This window comes from Lycium barbarum, chromosome 6 (genome assembly GCF_019175385.1).
Source record: "Lycium barbarum isolate Lr01 chromosome 6, ASM1917538v2, whole genome shotgun sequence".
Lineage (NCBI taxonomy): Eukaryota > Viridiplantae > Streptophyta > Magnoliopsida > Solanales > Solanaceae > Lycium > Lycium barbarum.
Genome location: NC_083342.1, coordinates 126,180,725 through 126,201,041, shown reverse-complemented (window position 1 = coordinate 126,201,041; position 20,317 = coordinate 126,180,725). Strand labels below are relative to the sequence as shown.

The following is a 20,317-nucleotide window of genomic DNA, read 5'->3' as shown; positions in this document are numbered from 1 at the left end:
TACATGTGCAATCATTAATTTTGGTATGATAATAAATGATTAAATCCCTGGATATCACTTAAACCTATTACACTGATAGTGTAAAAGAATCTTTACATTGTGTAATATAACCATAGTTCTTTCTGAATTTATGCACGACTGATTTTCGTTCCCTGCTCGCGACGAATGGGTCTTGCAGTCAAGCTCTCTTCTGCCTTTTACACTCAAGGAAAAATCTCAATTTGGACTGAGAAATCTTGGTCGGCCTCCGTTACCCTTTGGGAGGCCTGCACCCCCTAGAAAATATAACATGAAATCATGTACTCCCTCCGGTCCACTTTACTTGTCATCCTTATATGCTAAAACTAGATGGTCCTAGTTGCATTTCAGAAAATCAAGATATAATTAACTACTCCCTTCAGTTCAAAATAAGTGTTCTATCACTTAGTTTTTAGCACACCCTTAAGAAAATATTACTCCTAGAAAAAAATAGGTATCTTGACTAAATTAAACTACAATTAATTAAAATTTGCATATTACTATTAACTTGACACATTGGGATTTTGTTACTTAGCACTTAATAAGGGTGAATGTGGAAAATAAAATTAATTGCTTCTTGATTTTGTAAATGGACACTTATTTTGAACCAAAATAAAAAGGCCAAGTGGACACTTATTATGAACCGAGGGAGTATTGGTTTCCACTTTTATCCTTATTCAATAAATGTGGAGAGAGATTAATGTGGTGAAAAAGAGGGTTTTAAGAGGTGGGGGCGCGAGGCAAGGCGTTTTACGCAGCACGGGGCGAAGCGTAAGCCCTGAGACACGGGGCGTAAGTCCCATGGATCTACGGGGCGTATGTCTCATGTATCTCCAATTTTATAATTTTATTACTGAAAAATAAGCAAATGTAAACTTTTCATTAAAATTATGCAAATAAATTCAAATAAATCACCAATAATATAAAAAAAATTATTATAATTATTATTTGAGAGAGGTAACAACACAAAAAATAATAATAGCCTAGATAATCTTTAAAATGAAATCTTCATTCACTTCACCATCAATCTCCAGATCTATTAGTCCTTCCCACCCTCAACTAATATTTGCGCTTACTTTTATTTATATATTCAAAGAAGGAGAAGGGCAAAAAGTGTAAGAGCAATGACAAAAAATGGATGAAGTCGCTTCAGGAACATAGTGCTATGAAATCTCTATCCTATCAATTTCAGACATAGTCATCTAAAAAAATTATTTATGGCAGTGTTATTTTCTATGAAAGTTGCTTTATTTATTTATATGTTTTAAGAAAAATCACTACAACATGAAAACATGATAACATAAAGTATAAATATCATTACACCAATAATAAAAATCATAATCTATAGCAAAAATACTTTTAAAACAGCAAAAATTAAATTTAACGCCCGGGCAGTGCCAGCTCAATGGGGAGGCAACTAAGGCAATTGCCTTAGGGCCCCCAAAATCGAGGGCCCCAAAATTATTGTTTTATATATGATTATATATCATAAAAGACATTATTAATAAAAGATATTAAATTTTTAAAAAATGTGGTAGAGGGTTTTAAGATAAATAACTCAAATTTCATAACAAACATGTATATACAAAAATGACTAATTTGATGACGATATTGATTAAAAAAAATAATTGAAGAAAGTCTTTTATAATATTTTTTATTTATTTTTAGAACTGATTGTTTTAATTTAAAATACACAATTATTAAGGAAAAGATAGTTTATTCATAAACTTAAGGTCTCTTATTATGGTTTGGCTTTAGGCCACAAATTACGTTGAGCCGCCCTGCGCCCGGGGCTTACTCCTTTACTCCCAAGGCTTACGCCTTTACTCCCAGGGCTTACGCATTTGCGCTCGGGACTTACGCCCCAAATTCTAGGACGTACGTCCTATGGATCTACGCCTTTCATTTGCGTCCCGGAGCGTTTTTGGTATGCCCCGCCTCGGAGCTCGCCCCGGGACTCGTCCCAAAAAACGTCTCTGAAAACACTGATAGTAAGTATTAAATAGAGATCAAAGAATAATTTAGTCAAATTACCTTTTTAGTTAATATTTTGTTAAGTAAAATGGACAGAACGGTGTACATGCGTGAGCATGAATTGTATAAGTTGAATTAATTTGTAACTTGACTTGGATTCTAGTACTAGTAGTATTGAATATTTGTTGGGAAAAGGAGCATTTCTGAATTGACTGAAGGAGTGGAGGGCGTTGCGTTAGTAATAAATGGAGAGATCCAAATACTGCTGAAGTGATCAGCTTTAATGGGTTAACTTATTTATTGCAACACTATTTAAATTCTAGCCTTTTGTCATGTTACGAGGATGAAGACGGAGCCACAGTTACTGTGTCTGTCTGTCTGAATGAAAGAATTATATTTCTTTTATTTGAAAAAACGGAAAAAAATAGTTCTTGACTTGTAGGGGTGGTCTGTAGGTGATTGTGTAACTGATAAAAATCAGTAAGTGTCTTAATTTAATGGCTAAATATGGTTGTTGGATTGGAAGCATTGAATTGGAGCATTGAAGATGATGATATTTTAAGGAGGGGTCTCTCTTTTTGAGTTTTTGAAAAGAGAAAAAGATTCGCTTCACATAGGTTTTAACGAAGAACAACGTAACATGGCTTTATTATTGACATAAAAATACTACTCCCTCCTTCTCATAATAAGTATTACTTCAGCCAAAATCGCGCATATTAAAAAACTAATAATGCTATGTGAAGTTTATCAAATTACCCCTATATAATCAAAATAAATTACTTTTCCTTTTGATTAGAGCATGCACAAGTAGTGAACCTTTTGACATTGAGAATCCAACAATACCAGGTTACTATGTGGCTTTTCCAATCATCATTTAAATGTTACTTTAACTTGTCTTTTTGTCTAAGGGTAAAATTGGAAAAAACTAGCTAATTTATGTCTTGGTTTTCTAAGTTAACATTTGTTATGAGATAATTTTTTGGTTAAGGTAACACTTATTATAGGACGAAAGGAGTAATGTTTAACCATTATGTACTGAAAGCACAACAATATTTACATGATATGAGTAAATTAAGCTGGATTTTCCTATTGTTTATTTGAATACTAGGGCCCTTATTAGTATCATAGTATGTACTATCCTTGAGCAAAAATATGAGGACTCGGCAAAGAAATATATAAGCATGCAATATGGGCACGCAGAGGCGGAGGAACGAGGGGTCAAGGGGGTTCATCTGAATTTTCTTCCGTGGAAAATTACACTATTTATACATGGTTAAAATTATTTTTTATGTATATATAGTAGACGTTGAATCACTTTTGGCTTTTTCGTGCGTTTACTCTTTCATATTTTGAACCCCTTAGTGAAAACTCTGGCTCCGCCACTGCATGCGCGTTATCAGAAGGTCCTATATGTTATGATGTTAATATATGTTCGTACATTTTCCAGACCACCTTGACACTCCCTCCGGTTCAAAAAGAGTATCCACTTAGTCACTTACACACCCCTTAAAAAAATATTACTTTCTAGACAAAAATAAGTAATTTGACTAAACTACCCCTAATTAAATAGGTATTGAATTTGATCACTTAACAGTTAATAAGGGAAAATCTGAAAAAAATAAAATTAATTCTTTCTTGATTTGGTATTTGGACACTCTTTTTGAACCAAAAAATAAAAGACTAAATGAATACTCTTTTTTGAACCAGAGGGAGTATTAAAATATGTTTAGTTTACACACACAAATATATATATACACCTTTTAACTTCACTGTGATCCATACATAGAATTCGACCACTTCGTTTATTGAACTTCCAATTTTCTAACTTTTTTTTTTTTTTTCTGAGTGCAACTTCATCACTCCTTAGTCCTCCCGTCTCATTTTATATAATGGTATCGTACTCAATACGAAGTTTAAGAAAAAATAAAAATTTCGGACATATATATAGCATAGTGAAAGTACTCATGGATTTCTAATCTTCAATATAATATGTCATTTTTATGAAAGCATGTCACTAAACATTAGTACATAAAAAAGTTAACATTAAGATTTTCCAAATGTAGAAGAGTACCAATTTTCTAGTGGACGAGAAAAGGAAATATTGATATATAAACTGGAACGAAGTGAATACTTGTTTTTTCTCATATGTTATGGAGAATCATGAGGTACATTGGTGATGGCTAATTAGCAATTAGCCAACTGGCATATGATGCATGAAGCTTTTGGTCATTGATTGACCGTACTGACCGACGTCTTTTAACATCTTCCAGTAACAAAGAACAGATAAAAGAATGAAGATCATTTGAAAAAAATTAGGTATGAGAGGGAAGAGGAATGCAAACTATTTGTGTTTCTGAACTGATGGAGAAAACAAAAGAAGGATGGCATACCCTATTACAACAGTTATTTTTAACGGGGGCAACGTTAAATGTTTTAAAAAAAATTAGGGATACGTTGTCCATTCACAATTCTTGGAGTCCCAATCATCTTTCAATTTGGTAAGATCAAAGAAACATTTCTATTGAAATCGAGTAAATTAGAATCCATCCACCATATGATGAAACAGGAAGAATTGAAACAAGAAGCTTAGCTTAAAGCAAAAATCTTCAAGATAAATCAACACCGAAGACCCTTTCAGCTACAAAACTGTTGGCTTAAGTCAACTGTACAAAAGAACCACGTACATTTGGGTACATTAAGAATGGAATAGTCGGGTGGTGATAAATTTGCTCTTCAATAGATCATGAGAAGGCTTTTCTCCATCCAGCTCTAATCAAGAAAACTGAAGAGCGTCTCAGCTGGACAGCAAAAAAGTATTTGCAAGATAATTATTAGACTTTTCATGGTTCAGCGGGGAACACTTTCTCCAAGAAATTGAGGAAACGTTTCGAATAAATCTTGGGTTCAGTTGCGGAGATCGACATGGGATCAAACTGAAACGATTTGTAGGTGTGCTCCAGTTTCTTTTTCGTGTTGTAGTCTTGCAGTATATCAATTATTCCGAGATATAGAACAACATCATATACCTCAAAGAGTTCAACTTGGACTGAAGCTGACTCATCCTGCATGACTCTTTGGTTTGCTTGGGCGGGCATGTTTACACCTAATTGTACCCTTAACCTGAAAAAACAGAAAACTGTTAGACCTTAGGTGGATTCTGCTGGACAGCAAATAACATGACAAATGGCTCTTCTAATTTTCCTGAATGATACTGACCAAGGTATATGAGAAAACATTGCATACTTGGTAAATTTTTTCCCACTGATTCACACTAAAATGTAAAGGCATTTAATAGGACACTTGGCATTCAAATATCATTGAGTGAAACATTTGACAGGTGCATGCAGAGAAAAAGCACGTCTTCCCTGACTCTATTTCGTCTCTTTCTGCACTTAATCTGGAGTGTTTTGCCACATTTCTTTAAGCACACAATAATCCCTTTTATCAATCATATCAATAGGATAAATTGTAGATGCAGCATGGTGTGATACCAACATTTCTAGCAGTTTCCTTGAAATCGGAATTCCGCTATGCAGTAAAAGCCGGTTACAAGCTGCCAAACTGACTGACAGTCACATAGCCATCTTGTGCTCTTCTTTCTGTTCTCCACGGGTCTTACTCCTTCCTCTGTAATTCTTATTGCATGGCTGTTTCATTTCATTAACTCTCCCGGAGATCTTAATATGGTTTTCTCTGTTCTTTCACCATTTTGCCATCTTCCCTCTTGCTTGTTGTTTTTTTACTTTAACCTATTCTATGTTCCTGCTATTGTCCTGTATTTTTTTCAATCATCTAGCCACCTTTCACTCTGAACATTTCCTTGTCTTCTTGTTTCTACCATTCACCTGCAGCTTAAAACTTTCATGATAGTTTTTCTTCCTTCCAGGTATTTCTGACTTTTTCCATTTCTTGACAAGTAACATATATAGATTCTCAGTAATCTCTGCTTATCTCTATCTTCTCTCAGAAGGAATCTGTTTGGGTTTCCTCCTCATTCTTTTATCTATTCCAGCATCTCTCAGAAAATCCTATCGCTTATATATCGTGTTTTAGTTAGATGTGCTGTGACAGTCCACTAATTTTGAGAAGGCTAGAGAATAATGCATGCTTATATAGAAATAAATGTTTGTCAGTATACTTCTGATGTTGGAAAAGCATCCCTGTCTGTCCTAAGCAAAGGATAAGAAGCAGATGAGGTTACCTTCCAGTACCAGGCAAAAGAAGATCAACCTCCTGGTCACCAACGGACATGGCTCTCAGTGTACTTCCTCTTGCATGAGGACCTGGTGTAGCGCTGACAGAACTGGGTTCATGGGTTACTAAAATCAAACCCCTTGGTGGAATTGAGAGCTCCCCCTGAGATATCCCACCTTAATGCATTGAAATTAGAAGTCAATAAGCATCGGTATAACGAGAAAAGAAGATGTCATTGAGCATAAAGAACAAAGATTTCAGAAGAAAAGTTGATCACCAATTTCACTATCCCCCGCCTTCTCAAGATAAATGAATAAAGAGGAAATGAGAAACAACATGCACAAAAAGAGGATAAATGGAAATTGACCAAGAAAATAGCTAGTAAGAACATAGACTTATACCTCTCATTGGGAAGACCCAAAGAACAATAGGACTGGAAAGTAAGAGGAATAGCCACAAGCAAGGTGCTGCATAACATGGACTTAGTGGGAGGCCAAGAAGAAACATTACAAAAGAGGGATGGAGTTTCAAAGACGACTATTTCAATTCGAAAATAATATAGGACAAGAACTCTGCTACTACCCTGTGCAAGAGTGTGATAATTCCAGCTGAATTAGCAGTTGGATGGCCTTAACAGAATAACTGAATCGTGCCAAGAAATTTCAAGTCAAGACATCTACTTGTTTGAAACATGTTATAAGCACCTTAAACCGCACCTCGGATATGTCATGGCATCAGACCAGACCACACACTTCTTTTTCATCATTGAAATTGAAGAAAGTTGCATGGTAATGGACTAATGGAGGCAATATTTGGTTGTATAGGTGACGGAGAGTAAAGACGAATAAACAATCGTGATGTTGGACTGCTTATTCATTTTTGGTTTCAGAATTTAATTTCAATGAACTTTATAAGAGATATATGGGTTGGATGGTGACACATAACGGCTGAGGGGAGTGCTGGAAGAATTAATGAGGTCTCAGAGTACGATGTCAGAGAAATTTTCCCTTCCCCTGATTTCTAATTTCATATTCTTATATTTTTAAATAATAGGAAAACAATTAAGCACATAAAATAAAATTCGAAAGAGTATTATTTATAAAAAATAATTAAGTTAAAAGTCTAGTTTTAACTATCCATTTGACCAAATAATAAAAACGCAAAACTTCAAGGTTTTTTTCTGAAAGGCGAATAATAGAAGGCCCAACACAGAGATAGTGTATAACCGAGGGACCAAACATGCATTGACACTATCTTTTTGGTACAAAAACAGGCAGAGAGTGCCTCATTCTCTAACATGGTTTACTCATGACGCGGTAGTAATGTTTGTCCACAATTAGTAAGTCACCAATACTGTCACCTGGAAACTTGAAAGTTACTACAACAAATGAAAACCAACTGACTCTGTTATTTCACACAACTAGTTGTTCTTGTATCCCCTGGACTCTGGTTTCCTCAAATGGTACAAGTAAACTCACTTTTGTATGAGAATTAACAACTAGCTATAAAGCAATAAGAGGAGGTTTTAATTATTCAAATGCCACATCTATCCATACATAAAATCACTAACTAGAAAAAAAATGCTAGCTTTCTATCAAAAGCACATTCTTCTTTGACCACCATCTCTCACAGTGCTTGGTAGTGTTTATTTAAATATTTGTCTTATATATAGGAAAGTAAGAATTAATGTTTGATGCTAGACAGAAAATTAATGAAGTCAATCCTCAAAAAGATCAAAAATAGGAAGTTCGTCCATTTATGATAAGGACCTCAAGATGTTTAAGTAGCATGACAGATGGTACTTTACTAATTTACTGTTACATAACTTTCAGAATGCAAGAAGTGAAGCTTCCTAAATAAGGCCTGAAGTACAACTATTTTAAGTGAGAGGGCCAATTACAAAATAACAAAAGTCTATTTGCAGAAGCCTGGGGCATGCTCGTTGAGTTGGCAAAAGAAATGGATATGGGTGAAAGGAAAAATAGAGAGAACCAGCTTTGACGATTACAAAATAACAGTGTCGTGATAAACTTAAAATGTATTAACCTTATTCCCTTATTATATAAATTAACCATTAAGAAAGAGAAAAAGCAAATACACTGGAAAATCAGACATACTATTCAGCTGAGAAAACAGAAAACACCTTAAAGAAGATCAGATCAAGCAATAAACTTTGTGGAGGCCAAGATTTTTACCTTCCAAATGATCAGGATTAGTTTCAACTTTGTGCACAGAATCAGGTGGCTGTAAAAGAGATATTAGATTCTCAGGAGCTCTAAAATGTAACCCCAATAGAAGGCTATAGTCTATAATGTTCTGAGATTCCAAAAATCCGCAGTCCAAAGATAATTGTCTGCAAAAAGAAAAGAAAAAAGAAAAAAAAGAGAGCTTTACTTGATCAAAAAAGAAAGAGAGAGAGGGAACAATAAATATATTTAAACCAAGGACAACTTGAAAGCGCTGAACTTTCTGTAACCAACAAAACAGGAATTAATAAGGAAAAGAAATGCATAGTCCGACATAAACTTATCCATGGAATTCATGATAACCATAAAAGCGGAGAAAAGAAAAAGAGATAAGAGAAGATAAATGACATATGTAGAAAACACTTGCTGGGAGCCACAGGAAAAAATATTTTTCTTTTACAATACTGATAATACAACTGGTCTTTTGAAAACAACACATACTCTTGGCTACCTATAGATAGTCAATCAATCAACTACTGCCTCAATCCAAATAATGCTAGAGTTAGCTATAAGAATCCTATGTCATCATTCATCTCTATTCGGGTCTAAATTGTTATTAATAAGATTAAGAGGATTCATGATAACTTTGACCTACTTTTACGCTGACTCTGAACCTAATACAATCCTCCTCCTTAACCTGGATAGGGACAGGCTGTGATTTGAGAACTAACTGGAATTTAGCTACAGTTATCCAATTTGCGAATAATAATCTAAATCCACCATCCTCGACATATTAGTATTGGTTTACAGTAGTAGTTTTAAATTATTTGCTCCATCTTCAAAAACTTAAGTATAGTCACCATTACATAGAAGAGACGACAATGAAAAGGAATTTTTAATTCAAAATTGAGGGGGAAAACCAAACAAAGACTTACTTGAAAAGTGCCTCACGTAATAACTTGTCCATATGAAACTCATATGTTAAATCGAGGTCTTTTAATGTAGTCGTCTCGTCAATCCGATCTTTCTTCGTAAATCTCCCATGAGAAGAACCTTTCAGATCATAGCGGCGATGTATTCTCAATTCAGTCAGAAACATATTCCCCATGACTACAAAGCGTACCTGAGAATGAAATAAGTAAATACTCGACCTGAACGATGTGAGGAAAATGCATAGCAGCAAAGTACAGTACCACTTACGCCTGATCACTAACCTTTTTTCCACGTCTCAATGATATCCTGTGCACCCCAAAAACTTTTGTTATGAGGGTGTTGTCATGTTCCTTTACATGATTATAGTAATAAGGAAGCATCTTCAGTAGAACCTACAAGATATTAAGAGATCCATTTTAACAACCTTTCCGTTCACTCTCAGATTGTAATTGTTTCCGAACAAGACAAATGGCACAGATTCATGATTAGTTACCTCATTTTATCACATTAATTATAAGTATGTTTCCGAACAAGACAAATGGCACAGATTCATGATTAGTTACCTCATTTTATCACATTAATTATAAGTACATCTTCTGCGCGGTGGTGACAATAAAGAACATAACATTAACCAGAACCAGCAGTAGTCTTGGTGGGAAAAGAACACTGTTCAGAATGTTTTGTTTCACCACCCATATGACCTATCACACCATAGAATGTGAAATTTGCAAGGAGAACATCAATTCTACTATTTGTTGTTTATTTCATTTTTTTTCTCATAATGGTTCTAAATGAAAACCATATATGAGATTAAAAAAACTTTTACTTATTCCAGTAACCCATATTTTCCTTGATAAGGTTACGTATCCCAGTAACTAAGTCAAACTCACTTACAGAAACTGAGTTTAGGGTCAAAGCATCCACATTTTTTATCCACTTAAGCTATGTTTGATAGATGTGGTAAAATAGAAGTAGGTGGTAAAATAGAAGTGGAAGGTTTGGGTTGTGCCTTCTGGAAGAGCTATTTAAATTTGTCGAAAACTGGACAGAATGGAGGAATCACCTTTTTCCTCTCATGAGTTACTGCACAACCAGTAGATGATCTTAATACCTAGGAGAAGAATAAGATACTTTCTCCCTCATTTTTCTTCCCCCAACCCAACCTTTCTTCCAAGTCTATTTTTCAGGAATTAGGATGGAGGAGGACTATGGATAGGGAAAGAATACATTCTCAAAAATGGAGACACATGTAATTTTAAAACGGGAATCAGGATCTTGGCTTGACATAAAGTTAAATCTAATTTCAAAATGTAAGGGCAACATCTTGCTGAATTTTGAGTTAGTAAGATCAACAAATATGTAACTGTTGGAACAGCAAGCGAAGAAGAAAAGCTAAAACAGTTTAGTATGTATGTTTTCTTGTGCAAACCTTGAGCTCAGACTTCTTTAAAGTCTTGATCACAAATCTATCATCACGAGAAAGATAGAAAAGGCTGCCACTTTTTCCAGGAGATGAAAGCTCTCTCAGACCATCATCACCACAGATGGACATCATATAGTCTGCAGCATCCAGCTTGAACAACTCTCTTAAATATCTGAACATGACATTTTAGGGTCATAGACGTCAATCAAAATCTACAGTAACTCATGTAAAGCAATAAGAAAAAAGAAGCCCTCTAGAAGTTGGTTATATGGTGAAAGTAAAATATGAAATTTCAAGGGTGGCAAATCCGTATACTTCTACACTTCTTAGGAGATGGATCTGGAGACAGGAAATAAAGACCCATGGCACAAATACACTATGCTAAATCGTAAAATGAAGGATCCAAGAAGCAACTTTTTTTTTTTTTTTTTGAGATGGGAAAAACTCATAGACGCCGGCGTCGCATGATCCTGGAAGCAACTTTCAGGATGAAACGATCCAGAAAGAGTGAATAGCTATGTTGCTCGGACTCTTCAAAAATGTCGCCGGGTAGGTGTCGGATCCTCCAAAAATAGTGCATTTTTGAGGAACCTACATGGATGCGGCAGCATTTTTAGAGAGTCCGAGCAAATAGGTGAATAGACAGCAGCAGAGTCCAATCTTTTTTTCTGTTTTTCATTTTTTTCTTTTCTTTTTCAGGGGCGGGGAGCAGTAGGATAGGGAAAGAATTGGGAAGGATATGCAGCAAACCATATGCAAAGATTTGTAGTGATTTAAAGCAGCTTGCTAAGAAGATAGAGAGCCCTCAGGTTCCGCAAAATCTGTAGATTAGACTTTTTACCAATCATCAAAACACAGGTTACAAGCAAATGATGATGACAAAAAACCATTGAAGGACACTTACATACTAATGAAAATTTTAATGGAACCTTCTTTACATGATTCTATCAAACCAAGTAGAACAAGTCCCTAAGCCCTCCTAGCAGTTAAGCAACTAATCACCTTCATGCCACAGCCTAGTTCGCCAAGTTATTGAGCAACTTACTGCAGTAGTCAGTTCCCTATCAAAGAGCTATTACAGGTCTGCTCCAAAACAGTATTTTGCTCCCACTCAAAAAGTCTTCAAAGATGGAGAGTGTATTAAAAGGAAATTACCAAGTAGCAGATATAAAATAAATTTGCAAGTACCTGAAAACCATAGGGCAATAATCCTTCCAATAAAAATCAACGGAATGATGTGAAGGTGTAAATTGCGAGCCCTTCCTGGGAAAGTACATTTTGATTCTTGCCTGATCTCCAAAGTCTGATTGTCTCACTTCACGGATAGGCACAGGAGTGATCTTGCCAACAGAATACCTGTGATTTCAAATGCCATATTAACAAATAGTTCTATGGTACCAAATGGATTTTACCCCTCAAATTATCAATAAGAAAGGGCCATGGCGTATGCTTACCTGATACCAAGTTGCAAATTAAGCATCAGATAGTAGCTCTTACGGCCTTCCAGAAAGGCCACACAGGACCTCCTTTTTACTTCTTTTGCCTGAAATTTAAGCCGTTGTTTACTTTTGCGAGACAGCCTACTAATATTTATAATCCTTTCTTTCATTAGGACTCCTTGTGTGTATTCCCTTTCATAAGCTACAGACCCTGTTTCCAGAAGATCCGTTTTGTCATCACGAGAGCTTTGAGATAATGCACTTGATGAATCACAGGCCAAAATGTCTCTGCTGGAATCATCAAGGGCTATGTCTTCTCCCTGTGATATAGTCTTCACTGATAAGCTCCCTGAACCTTTAAGCAAACCAGAGGAGATTTTATCCGAAAGACTACGCTTCACTTTAGGTTTCACAGACTCGGAATTAGCTGATGAAAGATTTGAGAGCTGCTTTTTCCGCTTCTCATTTTTCCAATCACTGCACCTCGTCACTGAGTGATGCTTATTTCCAGCAGGATAGAACATTCCATGTCCATCTTTTAGCCCTTTAGTCCATCCCCCAAAGTAGTAACTTCCATCAGCAAATCGGTAACAGCCTGACCCATGTCTAAAACCATTCAACCAAAATCCATCAAAAAGATCACCATCGAACCATTTCATAACACCTCTACCACTCATTTTTCCATCTTTCCAGTTCCCGACATACATGTTGCCATTACTCCATGCATATCTACCACTGCCTTCACGTACTCCCTCTTTCCAACAACCATCATAAACATCAGAATTCTGATACTGCTTTCTTCCTATCCCATGCTGGGTATTCATCCTCCAAACACCTCTGTAAATTGAGCCATCGGACCCATTAAACACTCCAAAACCATGGAGGTAACCCCCAGAGAAGTCACCCTCATATGAAGCTCCGGAAGGCCAAATAAGCCGTCCTTCACCAGTCATTTTTCCTTCTTCCCAACAACCATCATAAACGGATCCATCTGACCAGGTGTATTTACCTCTTCCATGAGGAAGCATCGCCTTGAAACTACCCACATAAGCATCTCCATTGGAGAAGAGCTTTTCGGTGATGCTGCATATAGAATTAAGTAATTAATTACTCAATAAATATCTATGTGGGAGGCACACATAAAAGTTCAGGCTTAAAGAACCAGCATTAACTTATACATGGAAGGATCCAATGTGTAAGTACCTTCCACAATTCTCCATGGCCTGCAGTAATAACCCGTGACTTGTTCAAAGTTCCTTGGTGATAGTCAATGAACCCATCTAAGGTGCCTCTCTGTAAGTGAAATAATCTGGTGAGCACCTCATTTAAGCACATTCTCATGTAATAACAAGTAAAAATTGCATAACAAGCATCCATTTCAAGTAGCATAAGGTACACCTGTAACCCTAACCACTTTACGCATCTAGTTGACAACACTTGTTATTCAGCATATTTCCTTTTCATTAGTTACTTCTCCTTTCTTTTCTTTTTTTCCTTTTTTTTTTTTTTTTTTTTTTTTTGAAGAGCCCTAAAGACTGAAAGTTTTATGATGGGTATAAGTATGACAGAATATACGCACTGCAACACCAGCAATACTTGAGTAAAACTTAACAACAGTCTATACTATTGAATTAATTTGTACACAGCTCATTCTATAGAAATTGGAACCAAACAGTAGAATGTTGACAGCATTACAACCATATTTTTGCTCCTCATCTTCTCTCTATATGAATTTAATCAGTCTAAATTTCCCAGCAAACTTACAATTATCTTAACAGTTGAAACTAAATTGACATCAAATTAAATTCTCAACAATAATATCTCATTCAATTAGTGTCTCAGATACACCACAAGCATTCAACTAATACAACGAATATATAATTTACTCAATAAGATAACACATCAATTTCACATCATTCGAGATCGCAAAATAACTCATTATTCAAATCAAACACTGTTGATGATAGTAGAAATGCACCAAACCGAGCATCAAAAATATCGATGAACTCACCTCCAAACTGCACCGTATAATCTCTTATGCCTAGAAATCCTCAGCTACCAAAATTTCAACCAAAAAAAAAAAAAAAATTCAAATCGATGCTATTTCGAATTGACACTTGAGCTTCTTCCTAGCCAAAAAAATCAACAACTTTCTCTCACTATGAAGTTACCTAAAAGACTACAAAAGCTCTTTCTATCAAGCTTTAAGCGTTTTCTGCAAATAACTTGAAGAAATTCCTGTTTCTACTTTTTGGGAATTTCAGTTGACGGTACACCAGCCATAGCCTGAAAGATTTTTATACTGAGGTGTCAAATTGGTTGCGTGCGTCGTCCTTGCAAGTGATGGCTCCACGTATTTCAATCCTAGTGGTCGGATATGACAAGTAGCATGGGCTGAGTTGCAGCTGATTTTTCAACATTAAACCGCTCATCACGTAAAGTATGCTTTTCTTTCTTGTCTGTCTCAAAAAAATATTATATTTTTACAATTTGAAATAGCTAATTTTTAAAAATTCTCATTTATGTTTAGTGAAATAATTTATAATCACATAAATTTCTAAAGTTCATTTTAGATCACAAATTTTAAAATCTTCTTTTCCTTGTTAAGTTTAATAAACGATGCCATGTAAATTGAGACAAATATAAAACTATGAGAATATAAGAATTTAAGATATTGAAAATTTGAATATCTTCACTCAAATGACTTAGAATTCACATAAACTTCTAAGGTTCATTTTAGATCACAAATTTAAAATCTTCTTTTCTTTGTTAAGCTTAATAAATGGTGCCATGTAAATTGAGGCAGGTATAAAAATGTGAGAATATAAGAATTTAAGATATTGAAAATCTGAACATAGAAGAGATTTTAGTTTAATTATTATTATTTAAAAAAGGATTTGATTTCCCCCCATCTGAACGAACAGCTCAGATGACTTGGAATTATGGAATCTTTGTTCGCTCTAATTCACGTGGGAATATATTAATTACATGATTTTGTCGATTAATTTTTTTATTACCTAGCAGCAAAGCAAAATATTATACTGGTATTATTAAAAGTGTTAAATGAATTTTTGATGTAATTTTAGTGTTAAGCATTTTTTAATTCTAAATTACTGTAATTTATAGCTTTTATGCATTAAATTGTACCCTCTTAATATATAAGAAATTGAGGTTTAAAATTACATCCAAATTTAGATATATGATCCTTGAACTCCTAATCTGCTCTTCTTTTTTTGGTTTGGGGGGTTTGGGGGGGGGGGGGGGGCGTGAGGGAGAGGAAAATGGATTAATTTATTCATGCACAAACTATGATAACATACTAATTAATAATCCATTTTAACGAATATCATCTTTCTTGTATTAAATATAATTAAAAGATAAGGTCTTCTTTTGGAATATTGACTCTTTGAAATTCGTACTATGGTGCTTCTTCTTTTATTTTTATTTTTATTTTTGGGTCAGATTTGTTGGATTGGATTAATAAAGCTTTAATCTTTCTTTTTTCTTTGTTGCTTAATTCTATGACTCTGTCAAGTAAAAACATTACGAATGGCTCTAGAGGTTCTTTTGGCTTTGGGCGAGAGCACCGATATGACGTTTCAAATATTGTCCAAGCAAATAAAAACAACTTGAAATTTAATATCATGAGGTGCTCTTTTATTCATTTATTCGACTTTTTTGCTCTTTTTGGTTATTGGAAGTGTGTCAATATCAACCGAGATACAGTGACAGTTCTTTACACGCTAAAGGGTAGTTTATTTAGCAACACGACTAGCCATTAGGTAACACTTCTTTATTTATTAATTTCATTTTTCTTTCTCTTGTGTGGTTGGAAAGAATATAAGTTTGTTAGGTACCTCTCTTTCAACAAATATTTTTGGTAGTGTTTCTTGCAATCGTGAATATAAGATAGATTAATACGGTTTTTTTAGGTGGATGTTATGGATATGACAAAACTCTATTGGTTAGCACATCTTCAATCAAAACTTAAGGGGTACAGATACAGCTAGCTGAATTTGAATCTTTTTGTTTTCTTTTTTCAAATTAATCCTGTATCAACTGACATTTCAATGTGCTGCAGAAGATATTTTTTTTGTGAAATGGTACCCTTATTACTTCAAGACAAAATAGTTTGACATAAAATTTCCGGCTCCTTCCAGGACAAATGCATGTGAATCTACAATCTCCTATCTCCTATGTTTCGACTCGATATATAAATGATTAATCCAAGTACTCTTAAAATATGAAATGAAGACCAAAAAAACTATACTTTATTTTTCCTTTCCAGTAGAAGTTGGGGGCGGGCAGGGGCTAGTCTGTTTGATAACAAAGCTTTAGATATTTCTGGGGATTTTTTTTCCACTCTAACTATCCAGGATTCTGATCTAGCTGACCGACTAATATGAGTTTGTATTATGTTTATAAAGTATAAAAATATGTTATATATATCATGGTGTTTGGGTCAACTTAGGCAATTTCGATTAATTTTACAAGCCACCCGCTACCTCCTACCAACAATACAGGTACCGATAGCTCTGTCCACCAAAACTTACAAAGATGAAAAGAAATCATCTAGTATTTCTAGCCGACCATCAATTGCACAAAAGGAAAAAGATATGATTCTTTTGCAAATTCAATTATCATGAGGTGATTAACATGTTCCGAAAAATTAAATGTTTCGTAAGCCAATTCTTGTTCATGAGAACAGAGAGAAAAAAAAGAACTTATGAGTATGTTCCGATCATTTTTTTGCGCGGATTGCCCTTCAAAGGCTCTGGTCTTTAATTTTTGCCCCTCAAATTGGTGGTCTTTAATTTTTGTCCTTCGCCTAAAAACTCATGGGTTCCGAGTTAAAACCCCTGCTCAGTCAAAATTTTATAAAAAAATTCGCAAGACAGAGTTTTGAATTTCGCAAGGCAGAGTTTCGTAGCAAAGTAGGCCTATTCAGGCAAAAGTCTGTTTTAAGGCCTAATTTTTGCCCGAATAGGCCTACTTTGCTACGAAACTTTACCTTGCGATTTTTTTTTTTTTACTGAGTCAGGGTTCAAATCAAGTACCTCGGGGGTATTTTAGGCGAATGACAAAATATCTCCAAGCATTAGAAAAAGGATCAGAAACTATGTCGATAGTATTACCGCGCGAAGCGCGGATAAATTTACTAGTTAAAGATCACCCCAAATAAGGCAATCGTGCAAATTCCGATTGTAAAGTAACTTTCATTTTGTCTAATAGAAACACAAATGCAACGATTTCAGGAAGTCCAAGAGAATGTCGACATTATTGATGTGAATAGTCATATTGACCAGGCATAATGCTAATCTTTTGATTATTCAACTACATTTAATCACCATTATATCGACTCTTACTAAATTATTCTTCTTATCTTTGGCAACAACGATAGATATTGAGATCTTTGTTGTAAGAATAATAACTTTTATTCATTGAATAAAGTAGCAGAAAAAAAAAAAGTATTATCTTCTCGGTAAAATTAGTGCTACAACTTAGAAGTAACTCCCTCTATCCCCTGCGTCATATTTTTCTTTTCTAGTCTGTCATATTAAAATTTAATTATTAGGTAATTAAATAAACTAATAAAAAAAGTAAATAAAGAAATTAAAATGTGGTAAAATGTTTGGATTAAGACTCATTACTTAGTATATTTTGATTCAACCATTTTAGCTCGAGTAACCTTTGGGTGAATCATTGTCCAGCTCATTTATTAACTCACCAAAACAACAACAATAACATACTCAGTGTAATGGAATCTTTGGAGGGTAGTGTGTTTATCCCTATCTTGGGAGGTACTTATGGAAACTTTGAAGGGTAGAGTGTTTATCCCTATCTTGAGAGATAAAGAGATTGTTTTCGGTAGATCTCAGCTCAAGGAAAAACAATTTCAAATGGCTGGGAAAAAGAAATAGAGTAACTGAGGTGAAGAAGTCATGGCAAGCTGATTTATTAACTCACGTCAATTTAATCCGCCCAAATTCAGTTCGATCAAAAGCTAAGTGAAAGTATGTGCAGATAGTACAGCATAAGCAGCACAAGCATTTAACTAATTAATCCAATGAAGCCATCAATAGATTCAATGAAGGAGCAATTAATAAAAAAAACAAATCATTGATCTGAGATCACAAATAAGTAACTTGTAATTTAAATCAAACTGCAAACACCGTCAAATGATCGTAGAAATGCACTAAACCAAGCGTCAAAATCGATAAACGTAACTCACCTCCAAACTACACCGATAGCACGAAAGATCGCCAGCTACCAAAATTTCAACCGAAAAATAATCAAACCGAAAGCTAAAATAGAAAGCGATTTTGAATTGATAAAGAAATTTATGTTTGTACTTTTTTGGATTTTCAGTTTACGGACACTGAGCTGAAAAGGAGTAACCCGACAGGTATTTATACTGACGTGTAAATTGGGCTACGTGTTTGGGTAGAGTTGTAGGCGTTAAACTGCTTGCCACGTAAAGTACAAAATAGTGGGAATTTATGTTATCAACTAAAATTTCTCAGGAGAAGAAATTTTTATTTAATTGTTTGACGGGGGATTTGAATTCTCTTTCTGAACGAACAGCTCAGATGACTTGGAATTATGGAATCTCAGGTTGCTCTATTATATATTGAGGTTCACACGAATTCACGTGGAATTTAATTAATTACTACATGATTTTCTCGATTACTTTTTTTATTACTTATATCAAAGCAAAATATTAGTATACTAGTATTATTTAAAGTGCTAAATGATTTTCATTTTAATTAGTTTTACGTTTTTTTTTAACTCCAAAAGACCGTAATATATAGTTTTTTTATGCATTAAACTTTTTTTTAAAAGATAAGAAGTTTGATCTTTAAAATTACATAAACAATATAATTAGATGTGTTGAAAATAACCTTATGTAATGCAAAGAATAAATAAATTATCCCCTCTCATCTTCGATTCTCATTTAAGGCTGATTTATTGTTGATTTGAATAGCCATGTTAATGGCTCATTAAGTTCTTTTTATTGGTTGAGTTAATGACTCATTAATCCTCTTTGACCCCTTCATATTTCCAGCCTATATTAATCAGACTTTTTAGTGAATGACAACACACAAAAAAATCATCTCCTCTTTTGCTTCAAAGTTCTTCTTTTTCCTTTCAATTTCTGAGCAATTCAGTTTGTGCAAATTCCAAATTTTCAGCCACTGGTGCAAATATTTGGGAGTGCTGCGGAACCTTAGGGAGTGATCGGGCTAAACGATTTGCACCGTAGCCGGTCCGAAATCGTTTTCAAGGCAGTGACTTGCAACGGCGTAGCGTTGATCCGATAAGTTGATTCTATCATTTTGTTCGTTTTAATGATTAATATTGTTAATATTTCCAACAAGATGTATAATATATTGATCCTTGAACTCCCAATCTGCGTTTTTTTTTTTGGGGGTGGGGGGGTGGGTGGAGGGGGGGGGTTTGGGGAGGAGAGGTGGAAGTTGGGGGAGGGGAGGGGAGGGGGATCAATTTATTCATGCACAAATTATACTATGACAACGTAGTAAAATAAAACATTTTATCGAATCTTATCTTTTACTAATTAAAAGATATTGTCTCCCTTTGGAATGTTGACTCTTTGAGATTCGTACTATGGTGCTGCTGTTTTTTCTCCTTTTTTGTTTTGGCGGTCAAGTCTGTTGGATGTTGTTATAAAAGCTTTAAAAAAATTCTTAATTTATGACTCTGTCAAAAAAAAAAAAAAAAAAAAACATTTGCAATAGCTCTAATGGTAGGCTTTGGACGAGAGCACCGATTTGATGTGTCCAATATTGTCCAAAGAAAATAAAACAACTTGAAATTTAATATAATTAGGTGCTCTTTTGTGTATTTGTTTGGAGTTTTCTCTTTTTGGTTATTGGAAGTGTGTCAATATCAACCGAGATACAGTGACAGTCCTTTTACGCATTAAAAGGGTAGTTTATTTAGCAACATGACCAGGTAACAATTTTTTATTTATTTATTTTCGTTTTTCTCTCTTTTGTTTTGGGTTATAAAAAGAGCATAAATTTGTTAGGTGCCTCTCTTTCAACAAATATTTTAGGTGGTATTTGTTTCCAGTCGTGAATACAAGATACTCTTTTTAGGTGGCTGTAATAGATATGACTAAACTC

The 20,317-nt window shown here is 34.6% G+C and overlaps 1 protein-coding gene across 3 annotated transcripts; it reads right to left on the bottom strand.

The window, feature by feature from the left end:
* Positions 1–4,561: 4,561 nt before the first annotated feature.
* Positions 4,562–18,555, bottom strand: LOC132598700 (phosphatidylinositol 4-phosphate 5-kinase 7-like). Of its 3 annotated transcripts, XM_060311722.1 has the most exons (11): positions 14,339–14,613; positions 14,179–14,222; positions 13,371–13,460; positions 12,183–13,250; positions 11,917–12,084; positions 10,735–10,900; positions 9,587–9,697; positions 9,308–9,495; positions 8,382–8,539; positions 6,194–6,362; positions 4,562–5,112 (listed from the first exon to the last, which is right to left on the bottom strand). In XM_060311722.1, exons 3-11 carry the CDS (start codon positions 13,385–13,387, stop codon positions 4,833–4,835), a joined length of 2,325 nt encoding a protein of 774 aa, XP_060167705.1. In that variant the 5' UTR covers positions 13,388–13,460; positions 14,179–14,222; positions 14,339–14,613; the 3' UTR covers positions 4,562–4,832. The 3 variants fall into 3 exon arrangements, with proteins under 3 accessions (XP_060167705.1, XP_060167706.1, XP_060167704.1); XM_060311723.1 differs by lacking the exons at positions 14,179–14,222; positions 14,339–14,613 and adding an exon at positions 18,400–18,555; XM_060311721.1 differs by having other exon boundaries at positions 14,179–14,613.
* Positions 18,556–20,317: the final 1,762 nt, after the last annotated feature.

Bases quoted from the DNA above. Each gene is read 5' to 3' on its own strand.
- LOC132598700 (XM_060311723.1), bottom strand. The intron at 9,496-9,586 runs GTTAGTGATCAG...TTTCATTCTCAG, and splicing joins CATTGAGACGTGGAAAAAAG to GTACGCTTTGTAGTCATGGG. The intron at 6,363-8,381 runs GTAAAAATCTTG...CAATGCATTAAG, and splicing joins TAATCCTGATCATTTGGAAG to GTGGGATATCTCAGGGGGAG.